At 43.5% G+C, this 26,385-nt stretch overlaps 1 protein-coding gene across 1 annotated transcript in view; it reads left to right on the forward strand.

The window, feature by feature from the left end:
• The first annotated feature begins 5,613 nt into the window (after positions 1 to 5,613).
• Positions 5,614 to 26,385, forward strand: part of LOC148139532 (putative G protein-coupled receptor 139) — an 82,261-nt gene continuing 61,489 nt past the window's right edge. The window contains exon 1 of the mRNA XM_087980963.1: positions 5,614 to 5,746. Within this exon, the coding sequence (XP_087837089.1) occupies positions 5,614 to 5,746 (133 nt within the window). The remainder of the gene's footprint in view (positions 5,747 to 26,385) is intronic.

Below are 26,385 nucleotides of genomic sequence, written 5' to 3' on the forward strand. Positions count from 1 at the left end.
GTGGAATGTAGAGTGTCTGTGTTTCTGTGTCTGTGTACTTACTGGCAGGAAACAGGGTGGTAGTGGAGGGTTGTGTATGTATGAGCGTTTCTGTGTATATCTGTTTAAGGGCAGTAGGCAGGGTGTTCGTGGAAGGTTGTACGGTGTTTCTGCGTATATCTGTTTAATGGTAGGAGACAGCGTGGTGATGGATGGTTGTGTGTGTGTTTCTGTGTATATCTGTTTAATGGCAGGAGACATGGTGGTCGTGGAGGGTTGTGTGTGTGTTTCTGTGTATGTCTGTTTAATGGAAGGTGACAGCGTGATGGTGGAAGGTTGTGTCTGTGTGTGTTTCTGCATATATTTGTTTAGTGGCAGGAGACATGTTGGTGGTGGAGGGAATATGTGCGTGTTTCTGTGTCTATCTGTTTAATTGCAGGAGACAGGTTGGTGATGGAGGGTTGGGTATGTGTGTGCGTGAGTTTCATTGCATATCTGTTTAAAGACAGGGAACAGTGTGGGGATTATGGGTTGTATGTGTTTGTGTTCCTGTCTATATCTGTTTAATGACAGGAGACAGAGTGGTGGTGGTGGGTTGTCTGTATCTTTCTGTAAATTTCTGTTTAATAGCAGGAGACAGCGTGTTGGTAGAGAATGGCGAGTGTGTGTTTCTTTGTATAACTGTCTAATGGCCGGAGACAGGGTGGTGCTGGTGTTTTGTGTGCGTATTTCTTTTGTATCTGCTTAATTGCAGGAGACAGGGTGGTCGTGGAGGGTTGTGTGTGTGTGTTTCTGTGTATATCTGCTTAATGACAGGAAACAAATTAGGTGTCGGGGGTTGTGTGTGTATGTGTGAGTGTGTGTGTGTATCTCTTTAATCGCAGAAAACAATGTGGTGCTGGAGGGTTGTGTGTGTGTGTGTGCGTGTGTGTGTATGTCTATTTAATGGCAGGGGATAGGGTGATGGTGTCAAGATGTGTGTGTGTTTCTATTTATAACTGCTTAATCGCTGGAGTGTGTGTGTGTGTGGGGGGGGGGGGTTCTGTGTATATCTGTGTTATGGCAGCAGGCAGTTCATGGAGGCTTGTGTGTGCGTGTTTCTGTGTATATATGTTTAATGGACGGAGACGGAGGTGGTTTAGTTTTGTGTTTGTTTCTGTGTATATCTGTTTATTGACAGGTGGTAGGGTGTTAGTGGAGGGTTGTGTGTGTGTGTTTCTGTGTATATCTGCTTAATGGCAGAAAACAATGTGGTGGTGAAGGGTTGTGTTGTGTGTTTCTGTGTATGTCAGTTTAATGGAAGGTGACAGCGTGATGGTGGAGGATTGTGTGTGTGTGTTTCTGCATATATTTGTTTAATGGCAGGAGACAGCGTGATGGTGTAGGGTTGTGTGTGTGTGTTTCTGCATATATCTGCTTAATGGCAGGAGACAGGGTGGTGGTGGAAGGGTGTGTGCTTGTGTTTCTGTCTATATCTGTTTAATAACAGGAGACAGGTATTGGTGCAGGTTGGTGTGTATGTGTTTCTGCATATCCCTGTTTAATGGTGGGAGTCAGGGCAGTGATGGAGGGTTGTGTGTGTGTGTTTCTGTGTATGTCTGTTTCATGGCAGGTAACAAGTTGGGTGTCAAGGGTTGTGTGTGCGTGTGTGTGTGTTTCCGTGTATATCTGTTTAATGGCAGAAAACAATGTGGTGGTGAAGGGTTGTGTGAGTGTGTTTCTGTGTATGTCAGTTTAATGGCAGGAGACGGGGGATGATGTCGAGATGTGTGTGTGTTTCTGTTTATACCTGTTTAATTGCTGGAGAGTGTGTGATGGTGGACCATTTGTGTGTAAGTGTGTTTGTGTGTTTCTGTGAAGATCTGTATTATGGCAGGAGACAGGATGGTCGTAGAGGATTGTATGTGTGTGTTTCTATTTATATCTATTTAATGGCAGGAGACAGTGTGGTCGTGGATGATTGTGTGTGTGTTTCTGTGTATGTCTGTTTAATCACAGGAGACAAGGTGGACATGGAGTGTTTTGTGTGTGTGTTTCTGTTATATTTGTTTCATGACAGGTGGTTTAGAGTTTTGTGTGTGTTTCTGTGTATATCTGTTTATTGACCGTAGTTAGGGTGTTAGTGGAGGGTTGTGTGTGTGTGTGTGCGCGTGTGTGCCTCTGTGTAAATCTGCTTAGTAGCGGGACACAACGTGGTGGAGGAGGGTTGTGTTGTGTGTTTCATTGTAAATCTGATTATTGGCAGGAAACAGGGTTTTGGTGAGGGCTGTGTGTGTGTGTTTCTGTGTATATCTATTTAATTGAAGGAGACAGCGTGATGATGGAGGGTTGTGTGTGTGTGTTTCTGCATATATCTGTTTAATGGCAGGAGACAGGGTAGTGGTGGAACGTTGTGTGCTTGTGTTTCTGTCTATAACTGTTTAATAACAGGAAACAGGTATTGGTGCAAGTTGGTGTGCATGTGTTTCTGCATATTCCTGTTTAATGGCGGAAGACAGGGCAGAGGTGGAGGGTTGTATGTGTATTTTTGCATATATCTCTTTAATGGCAGGAGACAGGGTGGTGGTGGAAGGGTGTGTGCTTGTGTTTCTGTCTATAACTGTTTAATAACAGGAGACAGGTATTGGAGCAGGTTTGTGTGTATGTGTTTCTGTGTATCCCTGTTTAATGGGAGAGGCAGGACGGTGGTGGATGGTTGTGTGCATGTGTGTTTTATTTATATATCAGTTGAATTGCAGGGGACAACGTGTTTTTAGAGGGTTGTGTGTGTCCATTGCTGTGTATTTCTGTTTATTGGCAGGAGACAGAGTGCTTGAGGGGGATTGTGTGTGCGTGTTTCTGTATATATCTGATCAATAGCAGGAAACAACTTGGTGGTGTAGGGTTGTGTGTGTGTGTTTCTGTGTACAACTTCTTATTGGCAGGAGACTACGTGGTGGTGGAGGGTGGTCTGTCTGTGCTTCTGTTGTGGTTCTGTTCACCGAGCTGGGAGTTTATGTTGCAGACGTGTCGTCTCCTCTCTAGGTGACATCCTCAGTGCTTGGGAGCCTCCTGTGAAGCCCTTCTGTCATGTTTCCTCCAGCATTTATAGTAGTTTGTCTCTGCAGCTTCCGGTTGTCAGTTCCAGCTGTCCGCTCCAGTGGCCGGTATATTGGGTCCAAATCGATGTGTTTGTTGATAGAAGCTGTGGATGAGTGCCATGCCTTTAGGATTTCCCTGGCTTTTCTCTGTTTGGCTTGTCCTATAATAGTAGTGTTGTTCCAGTCGAACTCATGCTGCTTGCCATCTGCGTGTGTGGCTACTAAGGATAGCTGGTTGTGTCGTTTCGTGGTTAGTTGGTGTTCATGGATACAGATCGTTATCTGTCTCCCTGTTTGTGCTATGTAGTGTTTTGTGCAGTCCTTACATTGACTCCATCAAGTCACATTTCAAAAATCATTTTAATTCACGTGCTCAGACATATAATGAAACATCTCTGCGTGATGTGAACATTTTGGCTCAGAGGTTGGGGCACTACCACCACTCAACATTAGCCCCTAAAGCTGCAACGTGCTTCTCCTGTGTGTTTGTTCAACAGCTTTTTTTGAACATACTGTGACACACCCCACAACAGAATCGAGATCATCTGTTCCAGAGAAAGTGACACTACCACAAGTTCATGGAAGTGAATCGAATCCAGAGCTCTGCCCCAGGGGCAGGGGCGCTATCCACCACACAAGACTTATACCATGCCCAGAATTTTAAGTGTCAGTTTTGAGCTCTATATCGATTTATTACATTCTGATTAACATTACTGAAAAACACAGGCAACAGTTATCATTGTTAAACAAATAAAAGCTATTAGCCTCAACTATTGGATGATGAGTGCACGTGCTCTGCCAAGCAACTTCTTTAATTGCTTGGCTATGATTTCCAGCTTAAATGGCTATTATCTGTAATCTGCAATATTAGGGCAAGAAATCTTGCAGAAACACTCTGCAATGTGAGGCATCTCGAATAGATATCAACACTGAACACCAGAAATGAGGAAAGAGCACAATTTCTGGCCAAAAACACTGGCCACTATTTCCAACCTCTGACATGTGGCTTCCCTCTTCCTGAAATTATTAAGTGATTCAAGGCATCGGTTTACTTTCCAGCCTCTCCTTACCCTCTCCTCCCTCAGCTTGCACAAAGCAAATCAAGCTCTTGGTCTTTGGTGAACTCAAGGCTTGTGATGTAGGCCTTCTGGAGAGGGGAGGGCCTTTTAAACCTGAAGCAGGAGGGTGAGGGGGCAGTAATATCACTCACTGGGCTGAGGTGTGGCAGTTCGAGTTTAACTTGGATAAATGTGAGGTATTGCATTTTGGTAAAATAAAAAGCCGGGGGGGGGGGATATACAATTATATTAGTGCGTTGGTAGTGTTGTAGAAAAGAGGGACCCACCGGTGCCGATCGAATTCACAGAAGTTTGTGGCACTTATAGACAAGCTGTTTAAGGCTACTTCATTGCTCAGACATTTGGGGTTAGAAATTGAGAACTCATGCTGAGATTGTGCAGGACATTTATGAAGCCTCTTCTGCAGGACTGTGTGAAGTTCTGTTATTGGAAGGAGATTATTAAGCTGAAGAGGGTTCAGAAGAGATGTCGCCATGAACACCTCATCTTCTGCCTCGGGATCCGACAAACACATGGCATGAACATTGTACTCACTAATTAGCAAATCTCTCCTCACCGACCCAGATCCCAGATCCAACACTCCGACTCCGATCCGCCCTCTCGTGGGAACCTACCTGTCCATCTTCCTTCTCTCCGATCGACTCTAACTCCCCACCGACCTATCACTATCACCTTCTAGTTTCGCCCACCTATCACCAACCTTTCCCCTAGCCTTATCACCACCACTCATTTATCTCTCAGCCCCTTTACTCCTTCGCAGTTCTGAAGAAGGGCCCTGCCTGAAACGTTTACTCTCTTGCTCCTCGGATGCTGCCTGACCTATTGTGCCTTCTCCACTATCATCCTTTATCTACACTGAATTCTCCAACATCTGGAATCCCCATTGTCTCTTACGTACAATTCTCTGTTAACATATCAATGCTGTCTGTCTGTTATAACCCACACTGTCTTAGGTACATATTCTCTCCAGATCATGGCCTATAAAAGTTCTCTCAATCTCTTACTGATATTGTCATGCCTCAGCAGTAGTTACAGGGTCTATGTTTCCATTTATAAGCAGAGAAAAATGTTGGTGTTACGATATACCTTTGGCATTACTTTCATATCCAATGCAGACTGAATGGTTACATACAATTAATCTACCAGACTCAACATTCGTTCCCTCAGTCACCCTCGCATATCCAATCCAGACTGAGCAAATGTTAATCATTATTTTGAATTTTAATAAAACAATATTGAATTGAAAGGCGCTGGCTACAGATATTTGTTCAGTGGCTGTGATTAATGTCGGTCTCCGTGGATCCTAAATGTGTCACTGGAGGGCTTGCCTCTTTTATTAATTAAGGATTCAGTTCAATGTGTTATCCCATAGTATGAATGGGAGCATCACCGACAGTACTTACAGGGATCAGCAGCTCCAGAGAGACACGGAGGAGATATCAGAATCTGAGAACATTAGACTGGAATGATCCAACATGGACAGGAGTTTTTCCAGTAGTCTTTACTCGCTTTCCCAACCTGGGGTGTCAATAGTATGGAGGATCTATGATGTACTGATTGTTATTCAAGGTGGTTACTATCCCATCCTCGCTATAGTTGGTGTTCCTGGTAAGTCATTCTAACTGTCTATTAAAGCAGGTTAAACTGAATTATTGTTCATGTTATTAACATTAGGAAAGATGGAAGTCATCGTTTTCAGCTTCAATGAAAAATCCCATTCCTTAGAAATTATAATGAGCAAATTACTACTTTCAAATGACTCATCAATATGCGAGGAGAAACTCTACAACTCCATAATCCTTCTAGCCCTGCACAGATCAATATCTTCACATCCTCCCCACTCGCTAATTCTGTCCAATATCACCATCGTGATATCCCCGTCTCATCGTCAGCCACAGTGCACCTTCTGAGTAAACCATCATTTGAGCCTCTGTTAAATCCGGAATCAACTGTTTCATGCCACTTCTAACCACATGTCCATCACAAAATAATTGCACTTGAAATGTTTTACTTGTTCTCTGCACAGAAACTGTCTGACGGGAAGATAATGCATGGTGCTCAAGTCATTGACTCATGATCTAGAGCCACAGAATAATAATCTGTTAATATGAAGGAAATTGGTAGCATTGAAGTGAAACCATCATCATTAAGTGTACAAAGCCCATCGGCTTGCCTCATGTCCTTTAGTGAAGGCAATGGGTTATCCTTCCCTGATCAGGTCTCTGTGTGACTGCAAACCCACAGCAATGTGTTTTACTCTTTTCTGTCCTGTGGAACAGCTGAACCAGCCACTCAGTTCAAGCACAGCATAATATGCTGGCCTGACCCATGAGGGAATAACAAAAGAAAAGATAGCTCCCTACTCTGACTGTTTCCCATATTCCTACAGCTCATTTCGATTCAGGTGGGTGACCATTCCTTATTTCAAGTGCATTCTTTCTTCGTCTTTCCCTGAGTGCGATGTTCATTTCCCGTGGCACCTCTATATGTGTTGATGGCCACATATAGATGTCAGAAGCTTTTAAATTCTACGTCAGTCGCAGTGTAGCGAGAAGGAAAGGCTTTTTACTCCATAGGAAAAAAAAGGAGATGTCTCAGTGAGGAAAAGGAATTATTGTGATCAAACTTGAGAGTGTTGTTGAGGCAGTCTTGGGAAATTGTGGACAGATTTTCTTTCCTTTACAAGAAATAATCGCCCTGCCACAGAGATAGTGCACAGGTATTTCACCAGACTAATCCCTGGGATGGTGGTAAAATGAGGAGTGAATGAAGATTTATCTTTAGCGCTATGAGAGAATAAAAGATGATTGCATTGAAACTTAAGGGCAATGGACAGTCTCTCATGATGTTCTAAACAGACATTGATACGGTGATAGAATCCATGGCTTGTTGTTACTCGGGTTACAAGAGCCTCTGAGGACGTTCCCCTCATCCCACCCCCACTCCCTATATCGATACAGGGTGTGCGTGTGTGTGTGTGTGTGTGTGTGTGTGTGTGTGTGTGTGTGTGTGTGTGTGTGTGTGTGTGTGAGACAGACAGACAGACATTGAATATAGTGCATTTACTGTGTGATCCTACACTAAACATCACGTTATCCAAAATCCTGACAGCAGCCACAATGTCTTCATTCTAAAACAGTTAACTATTCCCATCATCTTCTGACCTCCATGGAGAACATGGGTCTGTCTACTCAGAGATGGAAGATGCCTCTTTGAGACGTGATACAAAACATTTGGCTTCCCTCCTCACTGCCAGCAAACCACGTTAAAGTAGCAGAAGTTCCAACGGCAAGTGACCCACGAGGAACCTCGTACAGCCATCCATGAGTGCAGTCTCTGCTTCATTGGTTTGTTGTATTGGAGCATCAGTGACACTCTCCTGTTCATGTATAACTATCTTGTGGGATTGAATGGCCTCCTCCAGGTCCCATGGAACAGGTTCAAGCGTCTGATTAGACTCTACCTGATCCTGTTTAACAGCTCGATGTACTGACCAGACCCATTCTCTTCCTGTGGAACAAGCAGGACTATTGAATGGGCTGTCGCTCTTCTTGTTCAGTAGTTTCGATGGGTTGAATGGCTTCCACATTTCTGTATGTAACCAGCTTGAGATGTTGAATGAGCTCCTCTTTTAACTGTGTCTGACAGCACTGTTACATGAATGTTACCGACACTTTAACAGCACAAGCCTGAATGCTGTCTGGGTCTTACTGAACACGGACACAGACTGTATCAGGAGATAATGGGAGACAAAATGTTCTGAACATTGTGTAACCCTCAGTGACCATCCCCACTTCCGGTCTTATGATGGGGAAAGACATTGATGACGCAGCTGAAGATGTTTGTGCTGAGGAAGCTACCCTGAGGATCTACTGAAGGGATGTCGTGGGATTGAGATTTTCGGCCCCCAAACAGACATCTTCCTTTGTGCTCGAAAAGACCCCAGCCAGTGGCGAGGGGACACCTGATTCCCATTAAGCTCAAATAAGATGGCGCTTCCGATGACATTCTCAGTCAAATACTGCCTTGATATCAAGGCTATTCACTCTTTGCTGAGCCCCTGTGTTCCCCTCTTGTTCATATCAATAGGTGACGGTGGGGAGTGTTTTCCTCACACAGAGGGTAGTGAATGTCAGGAATTATCTTGTATCGAGAGCTAGGGGAGCGACATCACTGAAAATATTTAAAAAGGTGGTCGATGGATTTTTGATCTGCCAGAGAGCTGAGAGGTTGTGAAGAATTGGACATAAAAGATGAGTTAATATGAACCGAACATTGGCCATGATCGTATACAATGTCTTGATCCTGTTCCTTATTTCTTATATTCTGAAATTACAAAGCTAATGGTTGTAATTTTCCTGCACGTTCTGTTATTGAACGTTCCAATCAGAGAGAACAAAGTACTTTATGAATGATCACTAAATATTCGTCTGGGGGTTGAATTCACAGTGAATCTGGGTCTATACCATGACCAACAAATGAAACACAAGTTACAGAGAGGAGACACTCTGTAAAGAGACCAGAGTTGTCTTTCGAACCCAGCCTGGGTTTTGAAGTAACATTTTCCAACCCACACCAAACTGTGTGACAACCTGGAGGGAATGAATGAGATCCTGTGTTACTTGGACCAAGTGTTTGGAGCAAGATTCCCCCGTCAGCACCAGTGCAGGAGGTTTGCGGAGCTGAATTGAACATAGGAACATTGGACTGAGGAGCAGGGGTGGGTCATTCGACACGTTGTCACTGCTCCACAAGGCACTAAGATCGTAGATGATCTGATTGTGGCTTCAGCAGCACTTTTCTGTCTGTATACCATTTTCCTACATGCACCTGTCTGTCAAATGTTTGAATACAGCACAACTTGAACAAATGCAAACATCCAGGCACCACAAACGTTCGGTAAAGGGAATTCCCACTTGAACAGTCCAATAAGAATTTTTCATTCGTGTTCCGACAAAGGTTGGAGGGTAACTGTGTCATTTTCCAGTCTCACTCCTCCACTGGTTACAACAAATTTTAAATGTAGCTAGTTTAGTGATATTACCAATTGTTTAACACTCAGACAGGGTAATTTTTGAGAAAAATGTGAGATGCAGGGAGTTGAACTCACAAAAAATGGTAAAAAGATAGTGTGTCCCAAATGTTATTCTGCCTTTGAGATTATTATACTCACACAAGCTGTTGGTAATGGGATTTATTTGTGGAACAGTTGGATTTGGCTGAACACCCTTTGCTTCCGGCAGTGGAGAGATTCCAATGAGTCCTCACCAGGAATCCTTCATGAGTGGTGAAGATAACTCAGGGATTTTATGGTCTCACATTTTGCTATTGGGGGGTTGGGGGGACAAAGTAAGAGAGAAAATCAATCAGCTGCTGCTTCTCAGGAAGGGAACATGTTTCTCCCTCTCTGTGTTGAAATGTACAATAATGTCAACTGAACATCAAACTGGGCCATGTGTGCTCTCCTGGAGCATTCTCTGGATCGGATGTTAATGGACGATATGAAGGTGCATCATCGCTGTTGTACACAGCGCCTTTCATTAGAAAAAAAAGTCCCTGCTTTATCCTCTGATGACATGTTTATATGCGTCTGTGTAATTTGTAACTATCGGTCAAAGTCTATATAATACGTGTGTTGATATCAATGCATCTTATTCTTAAATTTATTCTCTAGCTTTAAACTCCTTAACAAGAGGAAACATGCATCCAGCTGAAACACCTTTCAGAAAGTCATGTATGGTTCAAGAAGATTTTTAATCTCAGATAAAAAACAGATAATCCCCCATAATCAAAGACCTACCTTCCAGGAATGAGCGAAGAGAAACATCTATGAAAATCTTCTGAAAGAACTATATCTTTTTTTAAGTTTAGGTGAACCAAACTGCACACAGTGTATCTGATGTGGTCTCAGCAATGCCCCGTTCAAATGCAGTAAAACATTCCTCTTTAAACGTGATAACCTTTGCCAGAAACAGTATCATTCCACTAACCTTCCACTTACCTTCTGCTGCATCTGCAGACTGACTTCATATGATTCATGTCCCAGGAACACAGAAACGGTCTGTATCACAGAGTTCTGCAATCTCTCTCCATTTAAATTGTTCGCCATTGTTTTATCCTTCCTGCCACAATAGACAACTCACCTTATGTTCTTTCTGTTGAAGGTTTGCTCACTAACCTTCCCTGTCTGTATCACATTGCAGACTCAGTATCTCCATTTGACGACATCTTGAACGATCATCTTGGTGATGCGCTAATTGAGCTTCACGCCATTCAGTTCCCTTCCTCAAGATCTTTGATACAGATTATTTGTCATTGATGATCCCGCCGTGATGTCTACAGCACTATAATAGTTACAGTTTTGCAACCTGAAAATAAACATTGATCACTACTATCTATTTCCTGTTACCGATAGCTTCCCCGTTCGTGTGTAGCACTTAAGGTGGGTTGAATGTTTTTTTTCCTGGGCTGTGTAATGTACTCAACGAGCTGAATTACTTCATTCTCTATTCCTGTGTAACTTCTTCGAGGGGCAGAATGGTGTTCTCCCGTCTCATTGGAATGATCCCGCCTGACTGAAAGGGGTGGTCCCCTACCTTGTAACAGTATCGAGGGGTGGATTGAGGGAACAACACAAGGGGTAGGGGCAGCAGTATATCTCTGTGATAACCTCGGGGTGATTGAGAGAACAGCACATGGGGTAGGTGCAGCAGTATATCTCTGTGATAACCTCGGGGTGATTTAGAGAACAGCACATGGGGTAGGGGGAGTAGTACATCTCCGTAACAACCTCGTGGGTGGATTGAGGGCACAGCGCATGTGGTAGGGGCAGCAGTTGGTCATTCAGCTGCACCATTCAGAATGCTCATGGCTGATACGATTGTGTCTGACCATCCGTCTCCTGTCTGTTCCCAATAAACATTGACTCTCCTGTCCAGCAAAGATCAGTCACTAGCTCAGAGTTGAATATCTTCAATAACCAGTCTTCACTGCTCCCTGAGCATGAGGACACCACAGATAGCACAACACTAAAGTGAAATGAACATCCTTATTTCATTGTGGGACCCGTTATTTTAAACCGTGTTAACCTCACATCAAATCACCACTTCTTTTCAGACGTAAGGACACAATAATTAGGAATAAAGATAAAGCATTCTGGACTTCAAACCTGTCCCACATTCCCACTGACACTTCCCAATCAAATATGTATCAAACCCAGCCTCTGCTGCTGTCTCAGAAAGAGAATACCTGATAGCATAACACCACAAGAACATTAAAGCAAGGAGCAGAATGTGGCCATTCGGCCCATCGAGTCAAAAATTCCATTCAATAATGTCTTATATGTACCTCAAACTCATTCTTCTGCCTTCTCCTTAGAATCCTTGATCTCCTTACTAATCCAAAGCATATCGATTTGCGTCTTAATGCCACTAGTTTCTGTTCCTCTGTGACTGCATGTGTTTGTGTGTGCATCTGTGTGTGTGTGTGTATGTGTGTGTGCATATATATGCGTGTGTGTCCATGTGCTTGTTATTCGTGTGCGTGCGTGTCTATGTCTGTCTGTCTGTGTATCAGTCTGTGTGTTTCTTAACTGTGTTTGTGTCTATTCGTATGTGACTGCATATGTCTCTGTGTGTTTCTACATGTGTGTATGCCTATCTCCTTGTAAGTATTGTGCGTGTTCGCATATTGGGATGTTTACCAATACTTCTGTGTATTTCTGTATCTGCGTCTCTGTGCAGTGAGGTATCTGTGTCTTTTTTGGAAGTGAAAGTACTGTCGTTGGAACTGCCAGTGGATTTAAAGTGAGATTTGTCTTTCACTGGACATTGCTCCTTAATCGGTCCGTGGGACATGGATGTTTCAGAATCTCCACACGAGGCGTCCCAGTCCTCTCCGGCTCATACCAGTGTCCTACTCACATGGCGGGGGGAGAGGGTGAGCGAATGGATATCGGGCACTCCACCACCTGCCTTTGCCTTTCTGTCCTATTCCAGGCTCTTCCTCCTGGAATGGGAGAACGGGAGGGTGGGAGGGAGAGTGGGAATGGGTGACCCTGCTGTTAGTGCTGGTGTAGTTGGGGGGAATTGTGAGGTGTCTGGAATGAGTCACTCGACAGTTTTGTATCCATATAGTATTATTAGTGTGGGTGTATTGCGTAGGTGACAGAGAAAGTGACGAAGAAAGTTACTGAATTAAATAGTGAGAGTTGTTGTGCCTGAGACTTATTTGGAGATAGAGCATGAACCTTGTTCGGGGGTCGGTGCTATAACAGATGTAAAGTGAGGGTGAGGGAGCATGAGCCTTGTTCGGGGGGTGTGGGGGTCGGTGCTATAACAGATGTACATTGAGTGTGAGGGAGCATGAACCTTGTTCGGGGGTCGGTGCTATAACAGATATACAGTGAGTGTGAGAGAGCATGAACCTTGTTCGGGGGGGGGGGGGGTCGGTGCTATAACAGATGTACATTGAGTGTGAGGGAGCTTGAGCCTTGTTCGGGGGTTGATGCTATAACAGATATACAGTGAGTGTGAGGGAGCATGAACCTTGTTCGGGGGGGGGGGGGGGTGGGGGTCGGTGCTATAACAGATGTACATTAAGTGTGAGGGAGCATGAGCCTTGTTCGGGGGTTGATGCTATAACAGATATACAGTGAGTGTGAGGGAGCATGAACCTTGTTCGGGGGGTGTGGGGGTCGGTGCTATAACAGATGTACATTGAGTGTGAGGGAGCTTGAGCCTTGTTCGGGGGTTGATGCTATAACAGATATACAGTGAGTGTGAGGGAGCATGAACCTTGTTCGGGGGGGGGGGGGTGGGGGTCGGTGCTTTTTCAGATGTACATTGAGTGTGAGGGAGCATGAGCCTTGTTCGGGGGTTGATGCTATAACAGATATACAGTGAGTGTGAGGGAGCATGAACCTTGTTCGGGGGGGGGGGTGGGGGTCGGTGCTATAACAGATGTACATTGAGTGTGAGGGAGCTTGAGCCTTGTTCGGGGGTTGATGCTATAACAGATATACAGTGAGTGTGAGGGAGCATGAACCTTGTTCGGGGGGGGGGGGGGGGGGGTCGGTGCTATAACAGATGTACATTGAGTGTGAGGGAGCTTGAGCCTTGTTCGGGGGTTGATGCTATAACAGATATACAGTGAGTGTGAGGGAGCATGAACCTTGTTCGGGGGGAGGGGGGGGGGTCGGTGCTATAACAGATGTACATTAAGTGTGAGAGAGCATGAACCTTGTTCGGGGGGGGGGGGGGGGTCGGTGCTATAACAGATGTACATTGAGTGTGAGGGAGCATGAGCCTTGTTCGGGGGTTGATGCTATAACAGATATACAGTGAGTGTGAGGGAGCATGAACCTTGTTCGGTGGGTGGGGGGGGGGGGATCGGTGCTATAACAGATATACAATGAGTGTGAGGGAGCATGAACCTTGTTCGGGGGTCGGTGCTATAACAGATGTAAAGTGAGGGTGAGGGAGCATGAGCCTTGTTCGGGGGTCTGTGCTATAACAGATATACAGTGAGTGTGAGGGATCATGAACCTTGTTCAGGGGGGTCGGTGCTATAACAGATGTACTTTGAGTGTGAGGGAGCATGAGCCTTGTTCGGGGGTTGATGCTATAACAGATATACAGTGAGTGTGAGAGAGCATGAACCTTGTTCGGTGGGGGGGGGGGGGGGGGGGGGTCGGTACTTTTACAGATGTACAGTGAGTGTGAGCGAGCAGAGAGTATATGGTCACTCTTATCCTGAAAGAGCGGGGAGGAAATTGATACTTATCCTGTATTGCAGGATATTTCTTCAGATCATCTCAGTGTCGAGGTGAGCCCCCATGAATATCTTGTCCAGGTCTATCACTAATAACGACACAGACCTGTCCCTCAGCTTCCACAGGATCAGTTTAGGTAGAGCTTACAGATAGCAAGGAGAAGCAAATATTGGTGTGTTATATATCAAAACCAAAATGCTAGCAGAAAATCTCAGCATCATGTGCTCTGGAAATTAGATATGCACGTATTGTGGATACCGCAGTCTTATTGGATGGTCTCAAGTTGCATCTAAACTGCGTTAACTAAGTGAATGCTCATGTTGTGAAAAATAAATTCCGTAAATGTATATAAGGTTGTAGAATATGTTGTGAAGAGAACTGGAGAGCAGGTTATTTTGTATTTGGTATTGTGTGGTCAGAAGGAAGAATTAATAACCTTGTACTGAAGCAGCTTTTAAGGAATAATAACATTAATAAGTTGCATTTTACACGGCGTCTGCATACAATGTAGAATGCTTGAACTTTCCAGTTTAACATCATGGAAGACTGAAGGTTAGAGGGTCAAGATAGCTCCAGTGAATTGGAAAAGTACAATATAACATTCAGTGGGAAACAAGCAATGGTTGTTAAGAGTCATAAAGTTCGACAGCACGGAGACAGGCCCTTCAGCCCAAACTGGTCCATTCCGACCAAAATGTCCATCCACGCTATCCCCATTGCCTCGTATTCTTCTAATCCTTTCCTGTCCGTGTATTTGGCCAAATGCCTTTTAAAGGTTGTTAATGTATCCGCCTCAATCACTTCCCCTGGCAGCTCATTCCATATGCGAACCAGCCCCTGTGTATAAAAAGATTGTTCCTCAGGTTTCCTTTTATTCTTTCTCCTCTGACCTGACACTGATTCTCTCTTGTTTGTGACTCCCCAACCCGGGGAAAAAAGACTGGGTACATTCACTCTTTCCATGCCTGTCATGATCTTACAGACTTCAATATGATCCTCCCTCAGTCTCATACACACAATACTAAAAAGTTCTAGCTTGTTCAACCTCTCCTTATAACTCAGTCCATTGAGTCCTTTGCAACATCCTTATAAATGTTTTCTGCAATCTTTCCAGTTTAATAACATCCTTCGTGTAGCAAAGTGAACAAAACTGAACATAACGGTACCAATATGGCCTCAGCAGCATCCCGTACAACTGCAATGTAACTCCCTAATTTCGATACTCAGTGATATACACTGATTAAGGCCAGTGAGCCAAAAGCTTTCTTCACTGCATTGTCTACCTGTGAATCAACTTCCAGAGAACCATGCACCTGAATTCCAAGGTCCCTCTATTCCACTACACCCCAACCATTCACTATGAAAGTCCAACCCTGATTTGACTTTTTAAAATACAAAACTTACACTGATCAATATTAAAATCCATTTGACATTTCTCAGCCCACTTCCCCAGCTGATGAAAGTACTGCTGTAATTTCTGAAATTTATGATAACCTTCCTCACTCTCTATGATGCCACCTATTTTAGTGTCGTCTTCAAACTTACAAATCATGCCTGTACATTCTCATCTAAATTATAGTTTATATGTAATATGCAGTGGTCCCGGCATCAACCCCAGATGCATTCCACTAGTCACAGGCCTCCAGTCCGACAAACATTCTGCCATTACCCTCAGCTTCCTACCATCAAGCCAATTTTGTACCTAATTTGCCAGCTCCCCTTCAATTCCATGTGATCTAACCTTCCAGAGCAGCGCACGATGTGGAACCTTACTGAGGGCCTTCCTGCAATCCATATGGACGATGTATACCGCCCTTCCCTCCTCAACGTTGCTGGTCACTTCATCACAGAACTCCAACACATTTACGATTCAAGATCTCCCATGCACAAAGCCGTGCTGAATTTGATGAAGTGATTTTGCCCGAAACATCGGTTTTCCTGCTCCTCGGATGGTGCCTGACCTGCTCTGCTTTTCCAGCACCATTCTAATCTGACTTCGAATTACACCCTGTCTTTCCAAATGCAGGTATATCCAATCTCTCCGAAACTTCTCAAGGAACCTACCCGCTAGATTTGAGTTTTACTGATCTTTAGTTCCCAGGTTTATCTTTGTAGCCTTTCTTGAATATGGGCTCAGCATATGCTACCCTCCAGTCGTCCAGGACTTCACGTGTTGGCCAGCAATGATGGAAAAGAACCAACCAGGGCTCCCGCAATTTCTTCTCTGTCCTCCGTTACTCCTGCAATGCTCTTGAATGTATCTGGTCAGGACCAGGGGTTCTTAGAAATACTGCAAAGTCTGAAAAATACGTCTATTTATTTCAGTTATAAACACGAAAGAGTGAGAAAGTGACTCAATGATGTTTAACATAACAAATTAGAAAATATATTAATCATAGGAAGTGGCTTCAGAAGAATTCCAGCTATTGTGGAAACCTGAGAATTCTCAGAAATGGACGATCCAGAAAAGGAGGGCCATGAAACTGATAAGGAAATCAAAAAGGAACAGACATGCTAACAAACAGGAACACAAAGACTGCATCAGTCTACCATCTATATTTCAAAGGAAACAAAATAAAAGCAAGGTCAAATATGGAAATTTGTAATCGGGAGAGGAGAGGTCATTGTGGAGAACAGGGCAATGGCCAAGAAAACACCCAGTTACGTTGCATCTGTCTTCATGGAGGAAGATCCAGAAAATCCCCCAGTAATACCAAGTGATCATATCGGCCTTCTGGAGCTAAAGACATAAAGTCAATTCATATCAGTAACAAGGTAGTGCTTGAACATGGAGCTGGATTGAGCATTACTAAGTCTGACGAAACAGATGATATCAAAATGTCAGAAATAAATCACCAATAGAAGTATTAATTGCATAGTCGATGACTGTGTTTTAGTTTCCTGCACATTCTGCAGAGACCGGAAACTATTGGGGATAAACGTGATCCAAGCTCTATCGATGAATGGAAGGGATCCAAACAGCTACAAAGGGAATAAAATACATAGTGTGGAGAACTGCAGATCAATTAACTTGACATCTGGAGGGAAACTTAGAATCTATTGCACAGGTTGACATTTTTGATATTTAAAAATTAACAGCAACAATTGAGAGAATCAGCATGCATTTCTGACAGAGAAATCATACTTGATAAACTTCGGAATTGTTTGAAGTTGTTTCTTACAGCATAGTTAATGGGGAACCAGTAGAAGTGGATTATATTGGATTTTCGGAAGGGTTTCTATAAGATCTCAGTGAGTTCGTAAATGCAATGAATGTGAACGGTATTTGGAAGAATATATGTAAGTGGAAACTTAAAGTGTGGTTCACCTTCATTTAAGAGAGTCAGAACATTGATGTATAGACATGTTGAAGCAGTTTCACTGCGTGTTGGTGGGAATGTACCTGGAGTATTGTGTATAGGTTTGGTGACCAAATCTCAGAAAGAATATACTGACCACAGAGGAAGTGCAATGGACATTCTCCAGATTAATCCCTCAGATGGTGAGATTGCCTGATGAGGAAACTCGGCCTGTGTTCTCTGGAGATTCAAAGAATGAGAGATGGGTCACAGTGAAATTTAGAAAATTCAGAAAACATCTGACAAGTTGGAAATTAACAGGACGCTTCCCTCGCTGTCTATTCCACAGTCAAGGCAAATAATGACAGGATCTGGGACAGGCCAGATAAGACTGCAATAAGGAGGAAATTCATCAGTTGGAGGGGGCTGACTAACACAGGGGCATGGAAACCTACTGGTAGGCAAGATTCGGGAGAATCTCTAGATATTCTACAAGTGTCTCCAGCTCAACAGCATAACCAGGGAACAGGTAGGACGCATTATTGACTTGCCAAGTTGCATCCAAATCAACTTTAGTGGTAGGAGACAGAGGGTGGTGGTAGAAGGCTGTTTGTGTGATTGGAGGCTAGTGTCCAGTGGTGTACCACAGGGATCAGTGCTGTGTCTCTTATTATTTCTGATTCGGAGATGTTGGTGTTGGACTGGGGTGGACAAAGCTAAAAATTGTATAACACCAGGTTATAGTCCAAAAGGTTTATTCAGTGGCACTAGCTTTCGAAGTGCTTCATTTCAGCGCACAACCACCTGATGAAGAAGCAGCGTTTCGAAAGCTCGTGCCTCCGAATAAACCTGTTGGACTATAAGGTGATGTTTTCTGATTTTTAACCTTATCATAAAGGATGCAGCTGTGAATATGGACGAGGGGTGGGGGGTGCCATATGTTAGTTTGTGATTGATACGAAGATTGGCCGGGTGGTTGACAGTGAAGATGAAGGCCTTATGTTTCAGGAAGATACAGACGGAATGATCAGATGGTCACATCAATACAGAGAAAATGGTCAGATGGGCGGATCAATGGCAGATGGAATGTAACCATGATAAATATGTGGTGATGCACTTTGCAAGAAGGAACCAGGCAGGGGAAGACTCAATGAATGACAGCACACTAGGAAGCTCAGAGGGTGCTTCTCCACACATCCCTGAATGTGACTGCACAGGTTATTGCACAACTTGGGTACGCATAGGGGAGCGTAAACATAGCCTTTATACATCGAAGTATAGATTATAAGAGCTATGCGGAACTTTGATTACGCCAAGATGGAATACTGTGTATAATTATGGGAGCCACGTTACAGGAAGGATGTGATTGTACTGGAGGGAGTGCAGAGGAGATTCACCAGCATGTTCCCTGGGATGGAGTAATATCAGCTATGGAGAGAGGTTAGATAAGCTCGGGTTGTTTACCTTCGAGCAGAGAAGGCTGAGGGGGATGTGAATCAGAAGGATAAGATTACGAGGGACATGGACAGGTTGGATAGACCGCAGCTGTTCCTTTTAGTCAAAGGCCACATTTTTAAAGTGAAGGGTTTGAGGTTTAGTGAGGATTTGAGGACTGTTTTTCACCCAGAGTTTGTGGGGTCTGGAATGCACTGCTTGAGAGTGGAGTTGTCATGGTAACCTCAAAATCTTTAGAAAATACATGGTTGTGCAGTTGAAATGCCATAAGACTTCGGAAAGTGGGCCGAATTTAGACCATACTGAATTTCTGATGGAACAGAGACTGTGCTTCTGTTATTGAATGGATGTGGGAGGTCAATCATTGAGTAGCTTAAGATAAGAATTGATGGGTTTCTGAAGAATATCTTACCAAAGAATGTAAGAGGGAACTTGTAATATTTTCTGAAAATATGTCAATGGCAAAATTAAGAGAAAAAGTTGCAGCTTTCTTACAGTCTGCTACCAGAGAATTGACGACAGTGAAATAGCAGAACTATGGAATAAATTATGCCTTCACAGAAGATAAAAAAAACAAAAAAAATCTTCCTAGAAATACTAGAGAACTTTCGTCTGGTGAGAAAAAGGGAATAGCAACTAAATTAGCAACAAAACAGTTTAGAGAAAGTATCGGACTGACATTAATGGGCATAGACAAAGTCAACAGCGATTTATGAAATGAGAATCATATTTGAGAAAGTGGCTTTTAACAAAATTATGAGAAGGTATCAATGCAATACGATTGGAATCACAGAAAGATTTTTTTTTATAAAGCCCCAAGCCTATTGTGCAAATTCGAATCCTGTGGGACTCGGGCTAATATATGGTCATGGTTTTAGAATGGGAGAGCTGGCAGGAAACAGTGAGTAAAAATAAAACCATGTTTTTTTTTAATGGGACACTTCGAGGATATAACAAGGATATATCGAGATTGGACATCTAGCTATTCCCAATACACATCATATCTTTGGTTGAGGGGCTCATATGCTATATTCCCCAGTCTGCTGACAGTACTAAACGATGTCAGCTTGTGAGTGGATGAGGAGGATGTATAAAAGACTCCACGGTGATTCAGACATGTGGAGAGACTGGGAAAATACGTGGTAGATTGAGAGCAATGGGAGAGGTGAGATGTTGTGCACTTTGATGGGAACAATAGAACGGCAGCCTATCATTTGCAAAGGGAATGTTTGAAAAATGTTGATATATAAATGAACTTAAGCTGCATTATCATTTTATTTCTGCGCAGCCCTCCATGTCCATGTAAGGCAGTGAGTTCTGAATCCAGAAGTCAATACTAGGAATAGCATTGGCACGCTAACCAGTGTATATAGACCCAAGAAGTGGGGAGCTGTAACATTGAAAACGATCTGTATGTCCCTGTACACCAATCAATGAAAGTAACATTGTAGGAGCAGAAAGCAGGTAGGCAGATAAATGGCGAATTCATATTCATTTCAGGGAGATTTGAATACAGGAGTAGGGGGGTTTACTGCAGCTGTATAGGGCCTTAGTGGGGCCCCATCTCTTTGTGCAATATTCTTTGCAGTTTTTGTGTCCTTGCCTAGTAAAGGGCATTGAGGGAAAGCAGTGGAGGGTGACCAAACTGATCTCTGGGATGACAGGCTTGTTGAGGGACCAGCGATTTGGGGTGACTGGGCCTGTATTTCATGGGGTTTAGGAAAATGAGTGGAGCTATCATTAGACAATAGACAATAGGAGCAGGAGTAGGCCATTCTGCCTTTCGAGCCTGCACTACCATTCATTATGATCATGGCCGAACATCCTTAATCAGTATCCTATTTCTGCCTTATCTCCAGAACCCTTGATTCCACTATCCTTGAGAGCTCTATCCAACTCTTTCTTAAATGAATCCAGAGACTGGGCCTCCACTGCTCTCTGGGGTAGAGCATTCCACACAGTCACCACTCTCTGGGTGAAGACGTTTCTCCTCATTTCTGTCCTAAATGGTCTACCTGGTATTTTTAAGCTGTGTCCTCTGGTTCGGAACTCACCCATCAGTGGAAATATGTTTCCTGCCTCCAGAATGTCCAATCCTTTAATAATCTTATATGTCTCAATCAGATCCCCTCTCAGTCTTCTCAACTCAAGGGCATACAAGCCCAGTCGCTCCAGTCTTTCAGTGGAAGGTAATCCCGCCATTCCAGGAATTGACCTCGTGAATCTACGCTGCACTCCCTCAATAGCCAGAATGACTTTGCTCAAATTTGAAGACCAGAACTGCACACAATACTCCAGGTGTGGTCTCATCAGGACCCTGTACAGCTGCAGAAGAGCCTCTTTGCTTCTATACCAAATCCCTCTTGTTATGGGGGCCACCATGCTATTAACTTTCTTCACTACCTGCTGTACCTGCATGCTTGGCTTCATTGACTGGTGTACAAGAACACCCAGATCTCTCTGTACTGCCCCTTTACCTAAATTGATTCCATTTAGGTAGTAATCTGCCTTCCTGCTCTTGCCACCAAAGTGGATAACCATACATTTTTCCACATTAAACTGCATCTGCCATGCATCTGACCACTCACCTAACCTGTCCAGGTCAGCCTGGAATCTCCTAACATCGTCCTCACATATCACCCTGCTACCCGGCTTAGTATCATCAGCAAATATGCTACTGTCATTACTCATACCATCTTCTATTTCATTGATATATATTGAAAAAGGCTGCAGTCCCAGCATTGATCCCTGCAGTACCCCACTGGTCACTGCCTGCCATTCTGAAATGGAGCCGTTTATCACTATGCTTTGTTTCCTGTCAGCCAACCAACTTTCAATTCAAGTTAGTACTTTGCCCCCAATACCATGCGCCCTAATTTTGCTCACCAACCTCCTTTGTGGGACTTTATCAAAAGCTTTCTGAAAGTCCAGGTACTCTACATCTACTGGACCTCGCTCGTCTATCTTCAGAGTTACAGCCTCAAACAATTCCAGAAAATTAGATTTCCCCTTCATAATTCCATGCTATCCTGTTACTACTATCCAGATGTGTCGTTGTTTCGTCCTTTATAATTGACTCCAACATCTTTCCCACCACTGAGGTCAGACTAACTGGTCTATAATTTCCTGTTTTCTCTCTCCCACCTTTCTTAAAAAGTGGTACAACATTAGCCACCCTCCAATCCGCAGGAACTCATCCCAAATCTATGAAATTCTGGAAAATAATTACCAACACATCCACGATTTCTCGAGCCGCCTCCTTCAGTACCCTGGGATGTAGACCATCAGGCCCCGGGGACTTATCAACCTTCAGACCTAGCAGTCTCTCCAACACCAATTCCTGGCAAATATAAATTCCCTGAAGTTCAGGGTTATCAGCCACTGTTACCTCAGGAAGATTGCTTGTGTCTTCCCCAGTGAATAGAGATCTGAAGTACCAATTGAATTCTTCTGCCATTTCTTTGTTCCCTGTAATATATTCCCCTGTTTCTATCTTCAAGGGCCCAATTTTAGTCTTAACCATTTTTTTGCCTTTCCCATACGTAAAAAAGCTTTTACTACCTTCCTTTATATTTTTGGCCAGGTTACCGTCGTACCTTTTTTTCTCTCTGCGTATTTCCTTCTAAGCAATCCTCTGCTGTTCTTTAAAAGCTTCCTAGTCCTCCGTTTTCCCATTTATTTTTGCTGCGTTATACTTTTTCTCTCTTAACTTTCTATGTTTCTTAACTTCCCTCGTCAGCCACAGCCACCCATGCTTCCTCCTAGGATCTTTCTTCCTTTTTGGAATGAACTGATCCTACATCTTCTGCATTATACACAGAAATTTCCACCATTGCTACTCCACTGTCATCCTTGGTAAGGAATTGCGCATTGAACTTTGGCCAGCTCCTCCATCATAGCTCCATAGTTCCCTTTATTCAACTGAAATATTGTGACTTCCGATTGTATCCTCTCTCTTTCAAATTGCAGATTGAAGCTTATTGTATTATGGTCATTACTTCCTATGGCTCCTTTACTTCGAGGTCCCTGATCAATTCTAGCTCGTTGCACAATACCAGATCCAGAATTGACTTCTCCCTGGTCAGCTCCAGCACCAGCTGTTCTAAGAATCCATCTCTGAGGCACTCCACAAAGTCTCTTTCTTGAGGTCCAATACAATCCTGATTCTCCCAGTCTACCTGCATGTTGAAGTCCCCCATCACAACTGTAGTAACATCTTTGCGACAGGCCAATTTCAGCTCCTGAATTCAACTTACATCCGACATCCAGACTACTGTTTGGGGCCTGTAGATAATTCCCAAGAGGGTCTTTTTATCCTTCGAATTTCTCAGCTCTATCCACACTGACTCTACATCCCCTGATTCTAGGTCCCCCCGCGCAAGGGACTGAATATCATCCCTTACCAACAAGGCTACCTCACCCGCTCTGCCCGTCAGTCTGTTCTTACGTTAGCACGTGTAGCCTTGAATATTCATTTCCCAGGCCCTGTCCACTTGAAGCCACATCTCAGTTATCCCAACAATATCCTATCTGCCACTTTCCAAAAGAGCCTCAAGCTCATCCATCTTATTTCTAATGCTTCGTGCATTCATATATACTATTTTTAATTTGTTACTATCCTCACCCTTTCCAAAAACTCCTATTTCACTCAACCTTACAGCATGAACCTTTTTTGAGTTTTCTGCGTCATTTATACAGCTGTCTTTCTTGACTTCCCTTTTTCTAACTTTCCCTTCAATTTCCTTCTCAAACATCCAGTTTGTCCCCTCCCCCCAGCTACTTAGTTTAAATGCAGCTGTGTTGCAGTAGCAAACCTGCCTGCGAGAATGCTGGTCCTCCAACTATTAAGGTGCAAACCGTCTCTCTTGTATAATTTATGCTTCCCACAAAACATACCCCAGTGATCCAAGAATTTACATCCTTGCTTCCTGTGCCAGTTCCCCAGCCACACGTTCAAATCTATTATCACCCTGTTTCTGGCCTCACCAGCCCGAGGAAATATATCAAACTCTGACAGTGTGAGACAGATTGGAAGCAGGGATGATAGTTCACTTTCAAGAAAACAGTCAAATCGTATTTAATACACAAGCGTTATCAAAGAACCGCATGTATATTGAATAGAGAAGCAAACTTGATGGGCCGAAAGCACTACATCAGTTCTCGTCTTATAATTCACAATGTTTAAACATATTTTGGGATATGAACATTGTATGGGGAAAACTGCATTGAGGAGATGTTCGGCCCGGAACTAGCATGATGAAAGCTCAACGTATTGAATGACCTCCTCCTTTCCCGATGTTTGTGTGCAGTCTGTGGGAAAGCTCTGTAAATGTTGTCACAAGCTCTCAGATGTTAGGAAGGAGGCCTCTGCAGGATCGATATGACTGTGTTTCCCGTTCCCTTTTCTGATAACGAGGCTGGTGCCAGGTATGCTGTCCGGTTTTATCCTATCAGACCTCAGAGCAGTTTGATATGATTGAGTGTCTTACTTGGCCGATTCAGAGATCATTGAAGAGTTGATCACATGTCTGTGCGTCTGGAGTCACTTTTCGGCCAGACGAGGAAAGCACGGGGGATTCACTTCCTGAAAGTACATTGGGGAAGGAGATCAATGTTTAAAATCAACATTGGACACAAGATCACTATTACTGACACCAGATTTTCGGACTCGATATTTTATTAATTATTTTTAACTTCCACCAGTTGCCAGAGCATTATCCTGGCCTGGAATCGTAATCCAATGATACTTCAACAACAATATAATCTCCACATGGGGACCTACCTGAACCCACACTGACCTGATTATTTCAGTGCTACTTGACAGGTCTGTCAAAAATAATTCTCACCAATTTGACTGTCGTGTTGGGAGTTCTAGGTGATAATTGGTCAGATTGTAATTATTCTCCTCTTCGGGGACTGGATATAGCTGAGTAATTTTCCACACTGGCAGGAAGATGTCAGAGTTGGAGCTGGAATGAAACAGCTATCCCAGGGACGCGGCTTGTTGTGCAGTACAAGTCTTAAGTCCCATTGCAGGAATGGTTTCAGGGCCCATTTTCTTTATCGTATCTACTCTGTCCAGCTGTTATTTCATGTCACGTACAGCAAATCGAATTGCTTGAAGACTGGCATCTGTGAGTCTGGGGGCATCATGATGAGTATGAGTTGGATCATCCAGTTAGCACCTCTTGCTGAGGGTAGTGCAGACACCATATCCTTGACTTTTCTTTCACTGATTTAGAGTTGTTCTGATATTTAGGATGAGGACATTTGTGGCGTTCTCTGCTCCAGTAAATTGTTTAATAATCCATCGACATTTATGATTGGATTTAGCAGGACGACAGAGCTTAGATCTGATCTGTTAGTCTTGGGATAATTTCCCCTTATCCACCAGAAGTTATTTCTGCTGTTTGGAATGCAACCAGTCATGTGTGTTTTGTCAACAGGTTTAGGTGCACGTGATTCCGACCTTGGCATCAGCCCTGCATTCAGTGACCTAACCTGATTTCTGATGCGGTAACACTTCCACTTCCATATTCTCATTCTACTGAGGGCATCTCCCTGATGTCACGCCTCCAATTTGTTACTTTATCTCAATCCATTTAAGGTAATAATCTGAATCGTTTCTTTTCCACAATGTCAACTTCGGCATTTGAAGTGAATGTGTTTCCCTCTGTTTTTCTCCCTGACGTGATTAAACGCTCTGTAGTGTCAGTGATGTCAGTCTTATGCAGTTTCAGAATCTAGGAACTTGTGCACCATGCACTATCGTTCATTCCCCAGTGTACGGCGCTCCAGGTTGGACGGGATGTTTGAGCATCATTGACATCCTTCTTTGGAAATTGTCCAAAAACAGAAATTTCTGAAGAAATTACTGAAAATGTTGCTGCATCTTCTGGAATGAATGCAGAGTTAAACTTTCAGGTCCAGTGACCCTTTACAAAGCTCCCAGTTTCTCCTGCAATTTTTGTATTTTTATTTCCAGGATCCATAGTTATTTGTTTTAGTGAAAATTTGTTCTGTGCCTATTCATTTCTGGAGAAACTCACCAGGTCTGTCAGCATCTGCACAGACAGAGAAACAGCGTTAGCATTTGAAGCCCAGTGTGATACTTCTTCAGAACTGAAAAGGATTGGAACCTGGGATTTTTGAACCCTTGTCAGAGGTGGGGGATGGGTGACAGGGAAAAGAGGGTGTGGCAAAGATCAACGGGCTTTTTGCACTCGTGAACGAGTGGATGATGTAAAATGTGTTTAAATTAAGGTGTGAATATGGGAAAGGGGTTCTCTCTATTGAGTGCAAGATAAAGAAGACATAACCACACAAGGTCATAGAGAGGCCAGGAGGGAGAATGTTGACCATGTGGCATTATATAGATCTGGCCATAGATACGTTTTCACTGTCAAGATCATCGCCCCCTTTAGACAAAGGAATCCAGGTGTTTGACTTCTTATTAGCACTAGTAAGCATTTCATGCTGCCTTAGTATTGTAATATGGAGAAAAACAAATCACCATATGAAGTTTGGGTTGAGTATTGTTTACCTGTCATGTTTAATATTGTTTCAAATTTGCAATGCTTACCTTTAAATGCTTGTTCTTGAAATTAGTATCAGATGGAGTGTCGGAGGTTGGGTGGTGACATTGTAAAAGTTTCTAAAATCATGAGAGATATGGATAGGGTGAATAGCCAAGATCATTTCAACGGCATGGGGGAGTTCAG

This window comes from Chiloscyllium plagiosum, unplaced genomic scaffold, assembly GCF_037043375.1.
Source record: "Chiloscyllium plagiosum isolate Xiang-an unplaced genomic scaffold, Cpla_swu_hap1 HiC_scaffold_38, whole genome shotgun sequence".
Lineage (NCBI taxonomy): Eukaryota > Metazoa > Chordata > Chondrichthyes > Orectolobiformes > Hemiscylliidae > Chiloscyllium > Chiloscyllium plagiosum.